This window comes from Talpa occidentalis, unplaced genomic scaffold, assembly GCF_014898055.3.
Source record: "Talpa occidentalis isolate TD23 unplaced genomic scaffold, MPIMG_talOcc4v2.1 talOcc4.4, whole genome shotgun sequence".
Lineage (NCBI taxonomy): Eukaryota > Metazoa > Chordata > Mammalia > Eulipotyphla > Talpidae > Talpa > Talpa occidentalis.
The window spans coordinates 100,512,336-100,530,100 of NW_023604295.1; the positions used below are offsets into that span (position 1 = coordinate 100,512,336).

At 33.3% G+C, this 17,765-nt stretch overlaps 1 protein-coding gene across 2 annotated transcripts in view; it reads left to right on the forward strand.

The window, feature by feature from the left end:
- STAG1 (stromal antigen 1) overlaps positions 1-17,765 on the forward strand; it is a 462,478-nt gene that overhangs the window by 230,923 nt on the left and 213,790 nt on the right. For both annotated transcript variants that reach the window (XM_037525931.2, XM_054700807.1), the window contains one exon: positions 12,401-12,524. In XM_037525931.2, the coding sequence (XP_037381828.2) occupies positions 12,401-12,524 (124 nt within the window). The remainder of the gene's footprint in view (positions 1-12,400; positions 12,525-17,765) is intronic.

Here is a 17,765-nt window from a genome sequence, read left to right on the forward strand (position 1 = left end):
AGTAGGTTTAGTTGGTTAATCAACACCCCCATTACCATAATAGTAATTACCTGTTTTTTGTGCATAGTGTTAAGATATACTCTAAGTAACTTTCAAGCATGTGATAACAGTCATCAACTGTAGTCATCAAGCTGTACATTAGATCCCTAGAACTTAGTCATCTTATAACTCACTGTTTCTACTCTTTGACCAACATTTCCCATTTCCCCAACCCTTTTACCTCTGGAAGCCACCAATTTTATTCTGTTTCTATGAGTTTGACTTTTACTCATTTCCACAAATAAGTGAGAACATACAGTATTTGTCTTTTAGTGTAAGTTTTAAAAAGTAGGTAGTATTCATTACGTTCTCCCTACTATGTTCTTTTTCACAGTTGTGACTGTTGAGTTTTATAAATTTTGATCTCAGCTTGTCAATTTTTAACACAAGCTTCTCCAATTTTGATGGGAAATACAATGAATCTGAAATAATTTGGAAATAATTGTCCTCTTAACATAAATATTGGATCCTTCTAATCAGTATAAATTATTTTTTTTTAATTAGATAATAAATTTTATTATATTCCCCATATAATTGCAGCGCCCCCATTCTGACCCCAATCCCTCCCCTCCCGCCCCTGCCCCCCTAAAAGTGTCTCTGGTTCATAGTTTTTGTTGATTTTGATTTTCACTTTCTTATAGTTATTCATTCTCCTGGTCCCTTATTTAAGTTTTCTAGATTCCTGCTATGAGTGAGACCATCCGGTATTTTTCTTTTTCTTTTTGGCTTATTTCGCTGAGCATGATCCCTTCCAGCGCCATCCATGTTGCTGCAAATTGCATGTGTTTATCTTTTTTGAATGCTGAGTAATATTCCATGGTATATATGTACCACATCTTCTTGATCCAGTCATCGATTTTTGGGCATTTGGGTTGTTTCCAAAGCTTAGCTATTGTAAACAGTGCTGCTATAAACATAGGGGTGCAGGTGTTCTTTGGAATTGATGTTTCTGTGTCCTTTGGGTAAATACCTAGGAGTGGAATTGCTGGATCATATGGAAGCTCTATGTTTAGTAGGTCCAGAAATCTCCACACAGCTTTCCACAGTGGTTGGACCAGTTTGCACTCCCACCAACAGTGCAGAAGAGTTCCTTTTTCTCCACACCCTCGCCAACATTTGTTGTTGCTAGTTTTTTTAATATGTGCCATTCTCACTGGTGTAAGATGGTATCTCATGGTAGTTTTGATTTGCATTTCCCTGATGACAAGTGATGTTGAACATTTTTCATATGCCTGTTGGCCATTTGCATTTCCTCTTCAGAGAAGTTTCTTTTTAGCTCTTCTGCCCATTTTTTGACTGGATTATTTTCTTTGTTGTTGTTGAGTCTCATCAGCTCTTTGCAGATTTTTGTGATCAGTCCTTTATCATTAGTGTTGGGTGCAAAAATGTTCTCCCAGTTGGTGGGGTTTCTCTTTGTTTTTGTTATTGTCTCTTTTGCTGTGCAGAAGCTCTTTAATTTGATGTAGTCCCAGCTGTTTATCTTCGCCTTCACTATCACTGCTTTGGGTGATGTGTCTGTAAAGATGTCTTTGATGTGCAAATCACGTAGTGTTTCGCCTATATTTCCTTCTATGTATTTTATGGTTTCAGGTCTTATGTCTAATTCTTTAATCCATTTTGAGTTGATTTTTGTGTATGGTGTGAGGTAGTGGTCAAGCTTCATTCTTTTGCATGTAGCGACCCAGTTTTCCCAGCACCATTTATTGAACAAACTTTCTTTGCTCCAATGCATAGTCTTTGCTCCTTTGTCGAAGATTAGTTGACCATAAATATGTGGGTTTATCTCTGGATTTTCTATTCGATTCCATTGGTCTGTATGTCTGTTCTTGTTCCAATACCATGCAGTTTTGATGATTATGGCTTTGTAGTATAGTTTGAAGTCTGGGAGTGTGATGCCTCCATTCCCTTCTTTTTTTTTCAGGAGAGCTTTGGCTATTCGGGGTTTTTTGTGATTCCATATGAATTTCATCAATAATTGTTCTATTTCTTTGAAGAATGACATTGAAATTTTGATTGGAATAGCATTGAATCTGTATATTGCTTTTGGAAGGATGGCCATTTTAATAATGTTTATTCTTCCAATCCATGAGCAGGGGATGTCTTTCCATTTCTTTGTGTCTTCTTCTATTTCTTTTAACAGTGTTTTATAGTTTTCTTTGTATAGGTCCTTTACCTCTTTTGTTACATTTATTCCCAAATATTTGATTTTTTTTGCTTCAATAACGAAAGGGATGGTTTTTTTGATTTCTTCTTCTTCAGATTTATTGTTTGTGTATAGGAAGGCTACTGACTTTTGCGTGTTGATTTTGTATCCTGCCACTTTACTGAACTGATTAATGAGTTGAATTAGCTTTTCTGTGGAGTTTTTGGGGTTCTCTATGTATAATATCATATCGTCTGCAAATAGTGAAAGTTTGACTTCTTCTTTTCCTATTTGGATTCCTTGGATGTCTTTCTCTTGTCTTATTGCTCTGGCTAGGACTTCCAGTATTATATTGAAAAGCAGTGGTGAGAGTGGACATCCTTGTCTTGTTCCAGATCTTAATGGAATTGCTTTCAGCTTTTCACCATTGAGAATGATACTCTAATCAGTATAAATTATATTGACTTATTTAGCCTTTAATTTCTTTTAGCGGCTTTTATGATTTTAGTATACAAGTCTTATACAACTTTTGTTAAATTTGTTTTCATTTTTATGCTGTTGTAAAATGAAATTGTTTTCTTAATTTCTGTCCTAGGCTTTCCCTTTGTTTAATATATAAAAGTACAATTAAAAAATACATATTTTAAATTCTGGCAAAATTATAAAATACTTTCATAAATTGTGTAGTTTTAGAGACTTTCGTATGTTTATAAAATTGATTCCTTAGAATTTTCTATATAGCGAATCCTGTCATCTGTAAATACAGTTTTAGTTTTTACTTTCTATGTCTTTAGCTTCTTTTTATGTTTTAGTATACTGGCCAGAACCTCCAGTACAATAGTAAATGTGGTAAGAGAGGACAGCTTTGCCTTTGTTCTTTATCTTTAGGAGAAAGCAGTCTGTCTTTCAGATTAAGTATGATGTTTGCTGTAACTTTTATGTTGATAATCTCTAGTAAAAGAAGGAAAATTCCCTTCGAGCCTAATTGGTTGGATGTTGTTATTTTGGTTGATTAAACAAATTCTATTTTAATTGAGGTGATAATATAGATACTATATATTAGTACTTAACTGATTTTCAGTTACTAGATCAGTCTTGCATTCTGGGAAAAGTTACACATGGTCAGTCTGTATAATCATTTTGATATGTTTCTGGATTAAGTCTACTAATATTTTGTTAAGAATTTTTGTGTTTACTTTCCAAAGATATACTATTAATTTTATAGAATACACTGGAAAAGTGTTCCCTCCTACTCTAGTTTTGAAAGAGTTGTGAAACTTTGTTCTGTATATACAGTCATGCATTGCTTAATGATGGGAGAATTGTTTTGAGAAATGTATCTTATTGTGCAAATACTTACACAAATACAGATGGTATCATATACACCCAATTATATATAGGGACCAATGCTATATAAGTAGTCTGCTGTTGACCAAAGTCATTTGATAGAATTTAATCAGGGAAATTCTTTATGCCTGTGTTTTCTTTGTGTGACAATTTTGAATTACTAATTCAGTTTGTTTACCCTAAATTTTACTTCTTATTGATTCATTATGGTAACTTGTGTCTTTTAGGAGACATGTTCATTTCATGTATATTGCAAATTTGCTGGCATAATGCTATTTATAATATTTCCTTATAAACTTTTTCATTTTTGTAGGATTGGTAGTGATGCCTCCTTATTCATCTTGATTTTGTAATTTCTGTCTTTTCTTTGTCTTAAATCACTCTAGTAAAGATTTATCAGTTTTATTGAGTCTCTTGAAGAAAAACCTTTTGGTTTCGTTGGCTTACTTCCTCCCTCAACCCCTCCCCTGAATTTTTGTTTTCATTTAGTACAAAATGTTTGCTTACATTTACCTGTGATTTCTTCTTTGACTCGTGGGTTATTGAGTCTTTTGTTTAATTTTGAAATATTTGGATGTTTTCAAAAAAAATTTATGTTGTTCTAACCTCGTTGCAATTAGTCATAATTTGAGGAATTTCCATAATTTTAAATTCTGTGGGACTTGTATTTTTTTCCCAAGCAATTGGATTTTCAAAAAAAATATTCCATGTGCATGTTAAAAAATGTTCTGCTATTTTTTAAATCTTCCTATCCTTTCTATCACTATGAAATATCCCATTCCTGTATTTTTTTTTTAAATTAAAGTCTTTTTGTGTGATAATATACCTCTCTAACGTCTTTATGGTACATTTTCCATGGCATATATTTTTTGTCATCCTTTCACTTTCACCTTATTTATGTCTCTTGATATCATGCATGTCTCTTAAAAAGTCTACAATTGCGTTGTGTTTTACCCAGTTTAACACTGTTAATTTCTTTATGGTTGCTCTAGGGATTACAGAGTGAGGCAGAAGCTAACAGAAACTACATCCTATTAACATAACAATTTTATTAAAAACAGCTGTTTTGTCATATATATTCTGTCTATATTTGTTATTTTTTTAATTGTAATTTTGTTTTTATATTCCCCATACAATTGCAACCCACATATTTTGACCCCAATTTCTCCTTTCCCCGACCCCCACCCCCGATAGAGTGTCTCTGGTTCATAGTTGTTTGTTGATTTTGATTTTTACTTCTTATAGTTATTCTTTTTCCTGGTCTATTACTTAAGTTTTCTAGATTCCTGCTATGAGTGAGACCATATGGTATTTTTCTTTTTCTTTCTGGCTTATTTCGCTGAGCACGATCCCTTCCAGCGCCATCCATGTTGCTGCAAATTGCATGTGTTTATCTTTTTTGAGTGCTGAGTAATATTCCATGGTGTATATGGACCACATCTTCTTGATCCAGTCATCTATTTTTGGGCATTTGGGTTGTTTCCAAAGCTTAGCTATTGTAAACAGTGCTGCTATAAACATAGGGGTGCAGGTGTTCTTTGGAATTGATGTTTCTGTGTCCTTTGGGTAAATACCTAGGAGTGGAATTGCTGGATCATATGGAAGCTCTATGTTTAGTAGGTTAAGAAATCTCCACACAGCTCTCCGTAGTGGTTGGACCAATTTGCACTCCCACCAGCAGTGCAGGAGAGTTCCTTTTTCTCCACAACCTCGCCAACATTTGTTGTTGCTAGTTTTTTTAATATGTGCCATTCTCACTGGTGTCACATGGTATCTCATTGTAGTTTTGATTTGCATTTCCCTGATTACAAGTGATGTTGAACATTTTTTCATATGCCTGTTGGCCATTTGCATTTCCTTTTCAGAGAAGTTTCTTTTTAGCTCTTCTGCCCATTTTTTGACAGGATTATTTTCTTTGTTGTTGTTGAGTCTCATCAGCTCTTTGCAGATTTTTGTGATCAGTCCTTTATCATTAGTGTTGTGTGCAAAAATGTTCTCCCAGTCGGTGGGGTTTCTCTTTGTTTTGGTTATTGTCTCTTTTGCTGTGCAGAAGCTCTTCAATTTGATGTAGTCCCATCTGTTTATCTTTGCTTCACTATCACTACTTTGGGTGATGTGTCTGTAAAGATGTCTTTGATGTGCATATCATGTAGTGTTTCGCCTATATTTCCTTCTGTGTATTTTATGGTTTCAGGTCTTATGTCTAGTTCTTTACACAAATACCAACTCTATATTTGTTATTAACCCAACAATACCATGTTAACCATTATTAGTATATAAACATCTTACTAGTTTTATTTATTTTTTTAAAATCATATTTTAATAAAATTAAGAGCACTAAAGAAGTATGTATATTCTTTTTGTAATTGCTCTTCTGTTAAATTTCTGGCCCCCTTCCTTTACTCTATGAAACACATTGTCATTCCCTTACACATTATGGGTTTTTATTTTTTCCCCTTTTTTTTTTTTTTAGCTTTCTACAATTTATTATGTGTCTTGTTGTCCACCTCTTTATGTTTATCCTAAGTTTTTGTTGACTTTCTTGAAACCTATATATTACTGCTTTTCATCAGATATCAAGAACTTTTAATCATTGACTCTTCAAATACTTTTCCCCCATTTCTCTCTTTCATGTGCTAATATACATGATATTGTTCCATAGGCTTCTGAAGCTCTCTGGTTTTCTTCAGGGTTGGTTTTTTCTTTTTTAATATCTTTTCAATAATATCTATTTATGTAACTTTAGGTTAACTGTTTCTTCAGTCAGTTCAAATATACTGCTAAGATCATATGAATTTCAGATTATTAAAATTTTACTTTTTAGTTAATTGTATTTTTTTAAGTTTCTATTTCCTTATCATGATACATTGTTGGTTATGTCTTTGTTGCCAGGTTCTCATTTAGTTCTTTTTATATGGTTTATTTAATTCTTTGATTATTTTACTGGTTCTACTTTCAGATCTTTTCTTATATATTTCTCTAGTAGTAAGTTTTTTTTGTGTTTGTTAAACATTTTAATCTACATAACTATTTTAAATAAAATACATATTTACTAATATACAAATTATTTGATAAAAGATACATGCTTCAGATGGTAAATGTAGAAACCAAACAAGTGTTTAATAAATTAATTTACCATTGATACTGTTTTTAATCTGCTCAAGAATTCCATTAATAGAATATTTGGGAGTAGTGCAGAGTAGCAGATAGCCCTGTTACCTACTATGTCTTTACAAATAATTATGCAATGCCTTTCTCTATATCTTTTCACCAATGAAAAATAGAATAAAAATGAGATGAAAGTTTTTCTGTTTTTTTATTACTACATTTCTAATGTATTTTAAATAACTGGTCATCCTGAAATAATTAAAAATTTGTTTTATTTAATTAGCAAACAGAAGAACTTCGGCTTTTCACATGTGCACTGAAAACATTATTGCCGCTTACAAACCTTCCTTGACCCTTTCTACCTTTCTGCTCTCCATCATCATTTTGCTTACATCTATGTTTCCTGTTCTGACCTTTACTAACATTTACCGCTTTCTAAGATACTTATTTTAATCACCTTTTTGTAAGCTATGATCTTTACTCTCAGGTTCTTATTCGTAGTCTAATGCAGTATTACTTCTCAGTGACTCCTTCAACTCTTTTTTTTTTCTCCCTTAGGCTTTTTTTTTTTTTTTTTTTTAATTCTGTTTTGGGAAATGTAATTTTTTAAAGTCAAATATTAGTGACAAAACTGACAGAGGCATAAATTCATTGTGCGCTACAATTTAGATAGTAGGCCTTCTTTTAAAATCTTTTTTTTTCCTTTTTTTTTTAAGATTTATTTATTTATTCGTCTATTTATTTATTTATACAAGCACTGGGTACAGTCAGAAGCACGGGAGGGTGAGAGAATTCACCAGAGCCAGAGCGGGGAGCAGAGCAGGCAGAAGGACCGAAGTACACTGCTGAGGGGAGCAGAGGGCGGCAGGAGAGGTCTGCGCGCCATGTGGGACCCTCCTCTGGTGGCCGGGGAGCAGCCGGGGATCGAACTGGCGCTGCAGAGGTTGCGGGCAGCTTCGCAACCCAGCGCTCAACCGCTGCGCCACCGGGGAGGCCCCCTAGTAGACCTTCTTGGCATCTGTAATTATTTTTGAATCCAGAACTCTCTTGAGATTCCTTTTACATGAAAGATAATTTTAAGCATCAAAACATCTAGGTTAGACACAAATCAGTCTCCAAAGTTTATGTTGCAGTCATACTAATTCAATGCACTTGCTTATTGGGAAACAGTGTGAGAAGCATTTAATTTAAAATCACCTGGGTTCAATTTCATTTTGTTATAAGCAGGAAATATTCTTAATTCCACCTTCCAGTAAAGTAATCAAAAATAAAAACTTTAGATCTTAAAGGGTCATTTCTCCCCAAAGAAGTCTTCTGACTGAAGTTTAGCAAATTAGGTAAGTTTTTTCATAGGAATGAATGTAATCATTTATATTGTAAAATAAAGGTATAATAAAGAATTGTCCCAGTATTATTCTTTTCTATCTTTTTTTCTTCTTTGATTTCTCAAGTAAAGTATATCCTCACTTTTTCAGTTGTTCATTTTAAGGCTTCTGTAATTAGTCTATCTTATGATCTTTCTTTTATTGCTAACTTCCTTGTCCCCTACTTTAATCCTTTCTTTAGAAGCTTCTAAATACCTGAAACTGACCATTACTAAGTGAGGCCATTGGCAGTAAAGATTAAGGTGTAAAAAAATATTTAATATGACAACCAAGGATTGGAGGACTCATAGGTATGAGAGAAAAATCTGTGTATTAAAAAAATGTTTTAATCAAATCAGAGAATATTTGGAAATATACTGCATTTCCATTTTGTACTTCATTTTCTTAAATGGAATATAAGGTCCTAAAGGGTAAGAATGCTTTATCTGGCAATAAGAGGATATGACAGGAAGCATGAAAGAGCTCAGACTTCACTAGAACTTGGAAGAATAGTCAATGTAGGTAATCAGAATATAATACTTTTTAGATATAGGATGACCTAAGATAATAGAAATGCTGACGTACTGGAGCTGTTCGGACTAGGGAACAATTCATTTATTAACTGCAGTAAAGGTAGGTTATGGCTAGATTGGTAATAGTCTTTAATGATAATAAAAACTAACCAGCTATGACAACTATAGGCAATAATAATAATTATGGTGGTGATGATGATGAAAACTAATGATATTGGTTATCTTTTGGCATGTAATAAATTATGCCAAAACTTGGCAATGTAAAACAAGTGTCTGTTGTCTCAGTTTCTATAAAGTTGGGAGCAAGTTAGATCGTTCTGATTTAACTTATCTCATCAGATTGCAAACACGACTTGCTTGAGGCTGTAGTTATTTAGAGGCTTGATTGGATTTGGAAATAACTGCTTCTAATAAGGTTTTCTCACATGGCTTGTGGCAGAAGACACCAGTTACTCACAACGTGGCGTTCTCTATACAGTAGCTAGATTGTTCTTAAGACATGGAAGTTGATTTTCTTCAGAGAGAATCATAGAAGAGAGAAAGAACAAAGTAGTAATTACAATAACCTTATTGGTCTGTTTGTCAAAATTTGTCATTTTGAGCACATTGTTAAGAACAAGTTGTTGAGTACATTCATACTCAAGTGGAATTTGTCTTCACTAAAGGGAATATTAAAGAATTTATGGACGTATTTTAAAACTACCACACATGAGGTGTAATTTGACCATATAATGTAATTATAGACTGTAATTACATGTGGTGAATGGTTAATCTAGCAGGGTGGTATCCTCAAGCAAAATGAAATGGAATTTAGAAGCCAAATAAATCTCTTAGGTACTTCTAATAGCAGAATCAGCTGTCTGATTTTTTTAATTAAGTGGGAAGCATTATACTGGTCAAAAGGTGATAAGTACTAGGAATCCAAGAAGATAAATTGTATCAAATATTGGTAGAGCATGCAGAAAGGAGCTGTGTTCCAAGGATACAAGCTTGTCTAGTAGGTGGGACAAAAAGGCATTAGAAATTAGGGATAGATACAGCGATGATAATACAAAAAAGAGATGGTTCTATGAAAAAGGATTTTTGAACAAAATTTCCTTACTGTAATCTTATCCCTTTGTATTTTCTATTCTTGCTAATTAACTACCTCAGTATCAGTGGTAATGGTAATTAATACCAGTGATAATGAATGGAAGAATGATTGAGTTATATATGTATGTAGTTACATATTAATCACTGAAGACATTACCATACCTATTCATTTTGTTCTCAGCCTGCTTCCTTAAGATTATTTGTTGTTGTTAGGACTGATTTTTATAGGTGTAATTGTAATATAGCAAATAGTAAGTATAATGTATCTCTGGGTGATGACTGGCTTACTTGTAGTACTAAGAGAACTAAAATAATGATTCGGGTCTTATGGTTGTATTTTAGTTTTTAAGGGGGCAATTTATTTATTTATTGCTGTTATCATTTGCTTTTATTTAGACAGTTCAGTAGAAGAAATAAGTATATGAACCTACTATTCATAGAGATGGAAATTTATATTTAATAGTAGAATAATAACAAGTATCTTGCAAGGATATGAAGCACTAATTTTTGGAGAAAACAGTTAATATTTAATAATGCTAAATGTATACATTCCTTCTCACCTAGTAATTTCACCTCTGAGTATGAAAACAGTGTCTTACAGACTTAGTTGATGATGTCCTTCATCATCATGCTTTTTTGGCCATATTTCATGTGAAGCATTTTGCTATTTCCTATCCTAAATATGTCTGTGTTTTTGTTGCCACTCACTAAATTTATTTCATAATGTGTCAGTAGATAGTGATGTACTCTTTGAAAAATACAGCCCTGGGGAAACTCACACAAGTGCACAGGACATCAAAAAGAATCTTCCTTGTTAATAATAGCAAGAACCTGGGATCAGTCTTAATGTCTGCCAGTGAGAGAATGTGTAAATACTTTGTGATAAATTTATAAAAAGAAACATTGAACATGAGTCACTTAATATGTTGGAGCTATATAAACAATGTAAAAATTGCAAAACATGATTTGTGGAAAAAACAATCTGAGAGAGTATCAGCAGGATATTGTATCAAGTTTCAGAATATGAAAAACAACACATAGACAGTTAAAGCATAAAGATGCAAATGAGAATGATCATCTTTGCATCAAGTATAGTCATTTACTTGGGGAGTTAGATGGATCTAAAATGTATATACGGTATTTCAGTGGTAATACTTATAACTGAGTAGTCGATACACATATATTGGCCTCTAAGTGTCAGTTGTTTTCATACTTAGGAAGGAAAGAACTGTCCTTCAGTCATTTATGTTCACTATTTAAAGGTGTAAGAACATCCTTTCACAATTGTGGTAAAACTACTATTTATACTGTATTGTTAATAAATGTCTAAATTGATGGTAACAGATTATAATTGTGAACATTTTTTATAAAGGTGAATATTGTGAATAGTGGAATGGATAAGTTTTTTTTACTCGAATTAAGTGATTTCATTCTCAATAACTCTTTGACCTCTAGAGGCAGTTATTATCACTATTTTACAAATAAGGAAAGCTAAGAAAGAGGGACGTAACTAACCTGAAGTCACAGAGCTAGAAATAGCATTTATGATTTGAAGTCAGGATTACTTGTTGCATAGCCTATACCATTTAGCCTTTATGCTATGGAATCTCTTCATGACAAAATGTTATTAACCAGAAGCAAAACATACTAAAACTAAAATGACTGGTAATATGGCTGAAAGAGAAAGTTTTTCACATTTTTATTCATAAACAATCCTGGGACTTAGATGGAATAAGATTTATTAGAGTAGAGAATGAAATGATAGAGTACTAGCACCATTTTCTCACAAAAGAGAAACAGAGGAAAACTCTTAAAATAACTCTAAAATTCTAGCTAATTATCACTACTATTCAAGCTAATTCTGCATTAATTAATTGACACAGTATTGTCATTTGTATATTGGAGAATTTAAATTTACCTAAAATTTTCATTACATGTTAAATCATAAATCTTGAAGATTGTTCTATAGCAGAAAATTTATTATATTTAATATGATTTTTTAGTAGCTAGAGGTAATAATCTGTTGAAAGATAAGGTCAGTATATTTACTTCGTGTTTTTTTGGGTTTTATATTGTAGAAGGAAAATCATACCGAGGGGTTATAGTGGATGCTTATAGTGAGGTGAAAAGCTAAATGGGTGTGAAGCCAGAAACACCTGGCTTTTGATTTTGTTCTGCCTCAGCCTCATGCTATAAGTCACCGAGTTTTTTCCCATTTTAATGAAATGTGAATTCTTCTGTGTGTGATTTTTAAGGTTTTGGGTTTGGTTAAACTATTGTATATTTTTAGATAATTTTTTTAAGCTTTTGCCTCATTGATAATTTCTGTTTTGGTCATAAAACTTATTTTCTTATAATTCATTAAATGTGTGCTAGTTTATAAAGATTCATAATTATTAAAAGGAAATTTTTTGAATTTGCCATTTTTCTGTATTTGGGTGCTGGCATTCTACTTTCCTCAGGATATTCAGCATATTTGTGGGTTCCATATTAGTTGGAAGCCTTCAGAAAACTCAAATGCCATTCCTGGCTTAGTGAAAATAGAGCATTTGAGTCAAAATAAGATGATTTCTAAAAGGATTTATTGTTTTTAGTTTGATATTAGTAGTTTTTATTTTAAAGAACCCATTAAAAATATTCAAATGGCAGGCCTTTAAGAATGCCTACATAAATATATTGTTAGTAATAATATGTTTATTACTTACCTAAAATTTGTATGTAGTACATTCCAGCTTTGGAAGCAAAAATTTGTCTCTCTTTCTTTTCTCCTCTAGTGATGCTATTGCTGAGATTAGAGCCATTTGTATTGAAGAAATTGGAGTATGGATGAAAATGTATAGTGATGCCTTCCTAAATGACAGTTACCTAAAATATGTTGGCTGGACTCTTCATGACAGAGTAAGTTTCTGTGTTCTAGATTTTGATAAGACAATGTGCTTGTCTAAATACTAGAGTGCTAAGAATCAAAATAGCATAGTTGGTTTTTCAAAAGCTGTGATAATATGGAAATTAAGATTATACAATGGAATAACTGTTGCTTGACCGTCATGCTGAAGTATGAGACATTGGCTCCTGTCTAAAGACTCTGTTTTACTTAGATGTAATGAAATCTTAAATCAAGATTACAACATACCACATCTAAAGTTTTAAGAGAATATAATATCCAAAGAAGCTAATACAACCTTTTTCTAGTTTCAAATCAAAAGTGAATCCTTTTTTCTATTTATTATATAAAAATTAAGTAAGCTTCTTATTTCAAATTCTCTAAGGTCATATAGTGTTTTGAATTGAATAAATGTATTGGATTCTAAAATATTTGACATAAATGTCTAAACCTACCTCCTTAGATAAAGCTTTCAAAGAAATCTATTAAGTCATGAGTATTTTTCCAAATTACCAGGAAATGATAAATTATCAGAATTTTTATGTTGAATGACATGACATTCTATAACTTCAACTGTTAACTTTTTACAAATATGGAAATCTTAGAACAATGTGTTTGGAATTGATGACCCCATAATTTGAATTGCTAAATGTATCATAGATATTAGAAGGTATTTTATTTTTTGATGCAATTATATTCTTAGATTTCTAAGATAAATTTGGTAATATTTTAAGACTTACTTTCTGTATCTGACTGTTACTACTCTGTAGAGAATTTCTTTCTTAAATAACATTATGCTAAGCATTAGGGATATTTTGAAAATCTCAGAATTGCATACATCATAATAAGATGTTTTAAAGGTCACTTTTCTGTAGGAGAGAGTTTGGAGTATACAGAGAACATCTAAAATTTAGTTATTCTACTTCACAGTTACTAGTATTTGATTGATAATCAAAAGGGATTCTTTGACCTCATTTAAAGGAATCCAGTTAACAAGGAGTGACTTTTTTCTTGAATATTCAGTCTTCCCTAGCATTCAAACTATTTTCTCTAAACTAATACACTCCAAAGTCGAGTTTATGTTTTCTTTGTCTTATCCTCATGTGGGTTTGGGCATTTTCACATATGAGTTTCATCTCAGGTTTATTCAATTAAATTTTACTTCAGTGTGAGAGGGTTTAGAATTATACTGCTGTTATAGACTATTATGCAAATTAATTCCAGCAAGACAAACATTTTAGTAGAATAAATTTAAGGTCTTAACATTTTTATCTTCCATCACCATCCCTTATCACTTCCTCCCCCTACCTCTTTAGTAGCATTTTCTGCATTTACAGTTATGGTTTCAGCAGAATTTATACATCACCAAAAATTCTGGAGGAAGAAGTGATTTGATATAATGTACGAAAAACAGGCAAACATTTTAAATATATATCATTAAGCTCTGCAGAAATTCTGTCTAGAATCTACCTAGAAAGAGGTACGTTTCTCATAAACATTGTTGATAAAAATGATGTAGAATACTGCCTTCAGTAGAATGATTTATTAATGTCTCCTACCATCTCCTATTATTTTAAGAATAGTGTGTGTGTGTGTGTGTATATATATTTATATATATATAAAAATAAAATAATCCCTTCTAAACATTCCTTTTACACTATTACCACTCCATTCTCCTTATCTTTTTTTCCTGAGGACTGCAATCTTTTTCTTCCAGATCTTGTACATTTTCCTCTCAGGACTGTATACATTTCCTATCTTTTGTTTTAATCATCTGGTTGAAACTGCTCATTATGGCCTCTGATTTTACCCTCATCTTGTATATTTATAAATGACCTGAGAATTCACCCGTTCACCATTACCATAGTCCCCTGTGCTCTCCCTTCCTCTGTTCTGATCCCTCTCCTTCCTCTGCAGAATGTCTCTGACTTCAGAGTCAGTTTCCTTCTGACTTACTTCACTAAACATAATCCCTTCTAGCTCCATCCATGTTTTTGAATAGCATGAGTTTATCTTGAAGAATAGCATTCCATTGTGTATATGTACCACATCTTTTTGATCCAGTCATCTGTTTTGGGGTATTTGACTTGTTTCCATATCTTACCTATTAAAAATAGTGCTGCAATAAACATAAGGGTGCAGGTATCCTTTTGAGTTAATGCTTTTGTGTCCTTTGGGTAGATCCTAGGAGTGGAATTGCTGGGTCTTAGGGTCGCTCCATTTTTAGTAGTATGAGGAACCTCCACACAGCTTTCCATAGTGGTTGCGCTAGTTTGCATTCCCACCAGCAGTGTAGGAGAGTTCCTTTTTCAACACATCCTCACCGACATTTGTTGTTGCTAGTGTTTTTGATATGTGCCATTCTTATTGGTGTAAGATGGTATCTCTTTGTGGTTTTGATGTGCATTTCCCTGATTACAAGTAATGTTGAACATTTTTTCATATGCCTGTTGGCCATTTGCATTTCCTCTTTGGAGAAGTTTCTTTTTAGCTTTTCTCCCCATTATTTGACTGGATTATTTACTGTGTTTTGTTGAGTCCTATGAGTTCTTTGTACATCCTTGTGATCAGTCACTTACCAGTTGTATGGAGTGAAAAAATTTTCTCCCAATCAGTGGGGTGTTTCTTTGTATTGGTTAATGTCTCTTTTGCTGTCCAGAAGCTTTTTAGTTTTATGTAATCCCAGCTGTTTATCTTTTCCTTCACCTTGTTTGCTTTGGGGGATGAGTCTTTATTTTTTTTTTAAATAAATTTTATTTTTATATTCCCCATACAATTGCAGTCCCCTTATTTTGACCCCAATCCCTCCTCTCCCTGCCCCCCACCACCCATAGAGTGTCTCTGATTCATAGTTGTTTGTTGATTTTGATTTTCACTTTCTTATAGTTATTCATTTTCCTGGTCCCTTATTTAAGTTTTCTAGATTCCTGCTATGAGTGAGACCATCTGGTATTTTTCTTTTTCTTTCTGGCTTATTTCGCATGATCCCTTCCAGTGCCATCCATGTTGCTGCAAAAATTGCATGTGTTTATCTTTTTTGAATGCTGAGTAATATTCCATGGTATATATGTACCACATCGTCTTGATCCAGTCATCTATTTTTGGGCATTTGGGCTGTTTCCAAAGCTTAGCTATTGTAAATAGTGCTGCTATAAACATAGGGGTGCAGGTGCTCTTTGGAATTGATGTTTCTGTGTCCTTTGGGTAAATACCTAGGAGTGGAATTGCTGGATCATATGGAAGCTCTATGTTTAATAGGTCCAGAAATCTCCACACAGCTCTCCATAGTGGTTGGACCAGTTTGCACTCCCACCAACAGTGCAGGAGAGTTCCTTTTTCTTGGGGGATGAGTCTTTAAAGATGTTACTGAGATCTATGTCATGTAGTGTTTTTATGTCGTCTTCTATATATTTTATGGTTGGGTATCTTATGTTCAATTCTTTTATCCATTTTGAGTTGGTTTTTGTGCATAGTGTCATGTAGTAGTCTAGTTCCATTCTTTTGCATATGGTAGTCCAGTTTTCCTAGCACCATTTATTGAAAAAACTATCATTGTTCCATTCCATATTCTTTGCTCCTTTGTCAAAGATTAATTGCCCATAAATCTCTGGCTTTTTTTCTGGGTTTTCTATTTGATTCCATTGGTCTGTGTGTCTGTTTTTGTTCTAGTACCATGCTGTTTTAATTATTATGGCTTTGTAGTGTAATTTGAAGCCTGGGAGAGCAATACCTCCATTCGCCTTCTTATTAGTCAAGAGATCTTTGTTTTTTTTTGTTTTTTTTTGTTTTTGTGGCTCCATAGGAATTTCATCAATATTTTCTATTTGAAGAATGTCATTGGGATGTTTATCAGGATTGCTTTGAATCTGTAAGTTGCTTTCGATAGGATGGCCATTTTAATAATGTTAATTCTTCTGATCTATGAGCAAGGAATGGCTTTCCATTTCTTTGTGTCTTCTATTTCTTTTAACAATGTTTTATAGTTTTCTTTGTACAGATCACTAACCTCCTTGGTTAAGTTTATTCCTAGGTATTTGATTTTTTTTTTCAATTTTAAATGGGTTGGGTTTCCTAATTTTTCTTCAGTTTGTTTGTCTGCATATAGGAAGGCTACAGATTTTTGTGTGTTGATTTTGTATCCTGCTACTTTACTAAACTGGTTGATTATTTTAAGTAGGTTTTCTATGGAGTTTTTAGGGTTCTCTATGTACATTATCATATCACCTGCAAATAGTGATAGCTTTATTTCTTTCCCTATTTGAATTTGTTGTATGTCTTTCTCATGTCTTAATGCTCTTGCTAGGACTTTCAGTATTACATTGAAAAGCAGTGGCGAGAGTAGACATCCTTGTCTTGTTCCTGTTCTTAAAGGAAAGGCTTTCAGGGGCCTCCCTGGTGGCACAGCGGTTGAGCGCTGGGTTGCGAAGCTGCCCACAGCCTCTGCAGCGCCAATTCGATCCCCAGCTGCTCCCCAGACACCGGAGGAGGGTCCCACATGGCGCGCAGACCTCTCTTGGCGACCACTGCTCCCCTCAGCAGTGTACTTAGGTCCTTCTGCCTGCTCTGCTCCCCTCTCTGGCTCTGGTGAATTGTCTCACCCTCCCGCGCTTCTGACTGTACCCAGTGCTTGTATAAATAAATAAATCTTAAAAAAAAAAAAAAGAAAAGAAAAGAAAGGCTTTCAGTGTTTCACCATTGAGAATAATATTGGCTATGAGCTTGTCACATATGGCTTTTTCATGTTAAGGTATGCTCCTTCTATCCCAAGAATCTCGAGAGCCTTCATCATAAACTGATGTTGGATTTTGTCAAATGCTTCCTCAGCATTTTTTGATATGATTGTATGGTTTTTATTTTTATTTTTGTTGATGTGTTGTATTACATTAATTTTCAGGTGTTGAACCATCCTTGTGTCCCTGGAATAAATCCCACTTGGTCATGGTCAATTATCCTTTTGATGCACTGTTGGATTCTGTTGGCAAGGACTTTATTTAGAATTTTTGCATCAGTGTTTATTGGGGAGATTGGCCTGTAGTTTTCTTTTGCATGTTTTCTGTTTGCTTTTAGTATTAGTGTAATGTTGGCTTCATAAATTGTATTGGGTAGTATTCCTTCTTCCTTAATTTTTTGAAAGAGTTTGTAAAGGATAGGCACTAGTTCATTTCTGAACATTTGGTAGAATTCATTTGTGATGCCATCTGCTCCTGGGTTTTTGTTTTGGGGGAGGGTTTTGATTACTGTTTCAGTTTCACTGC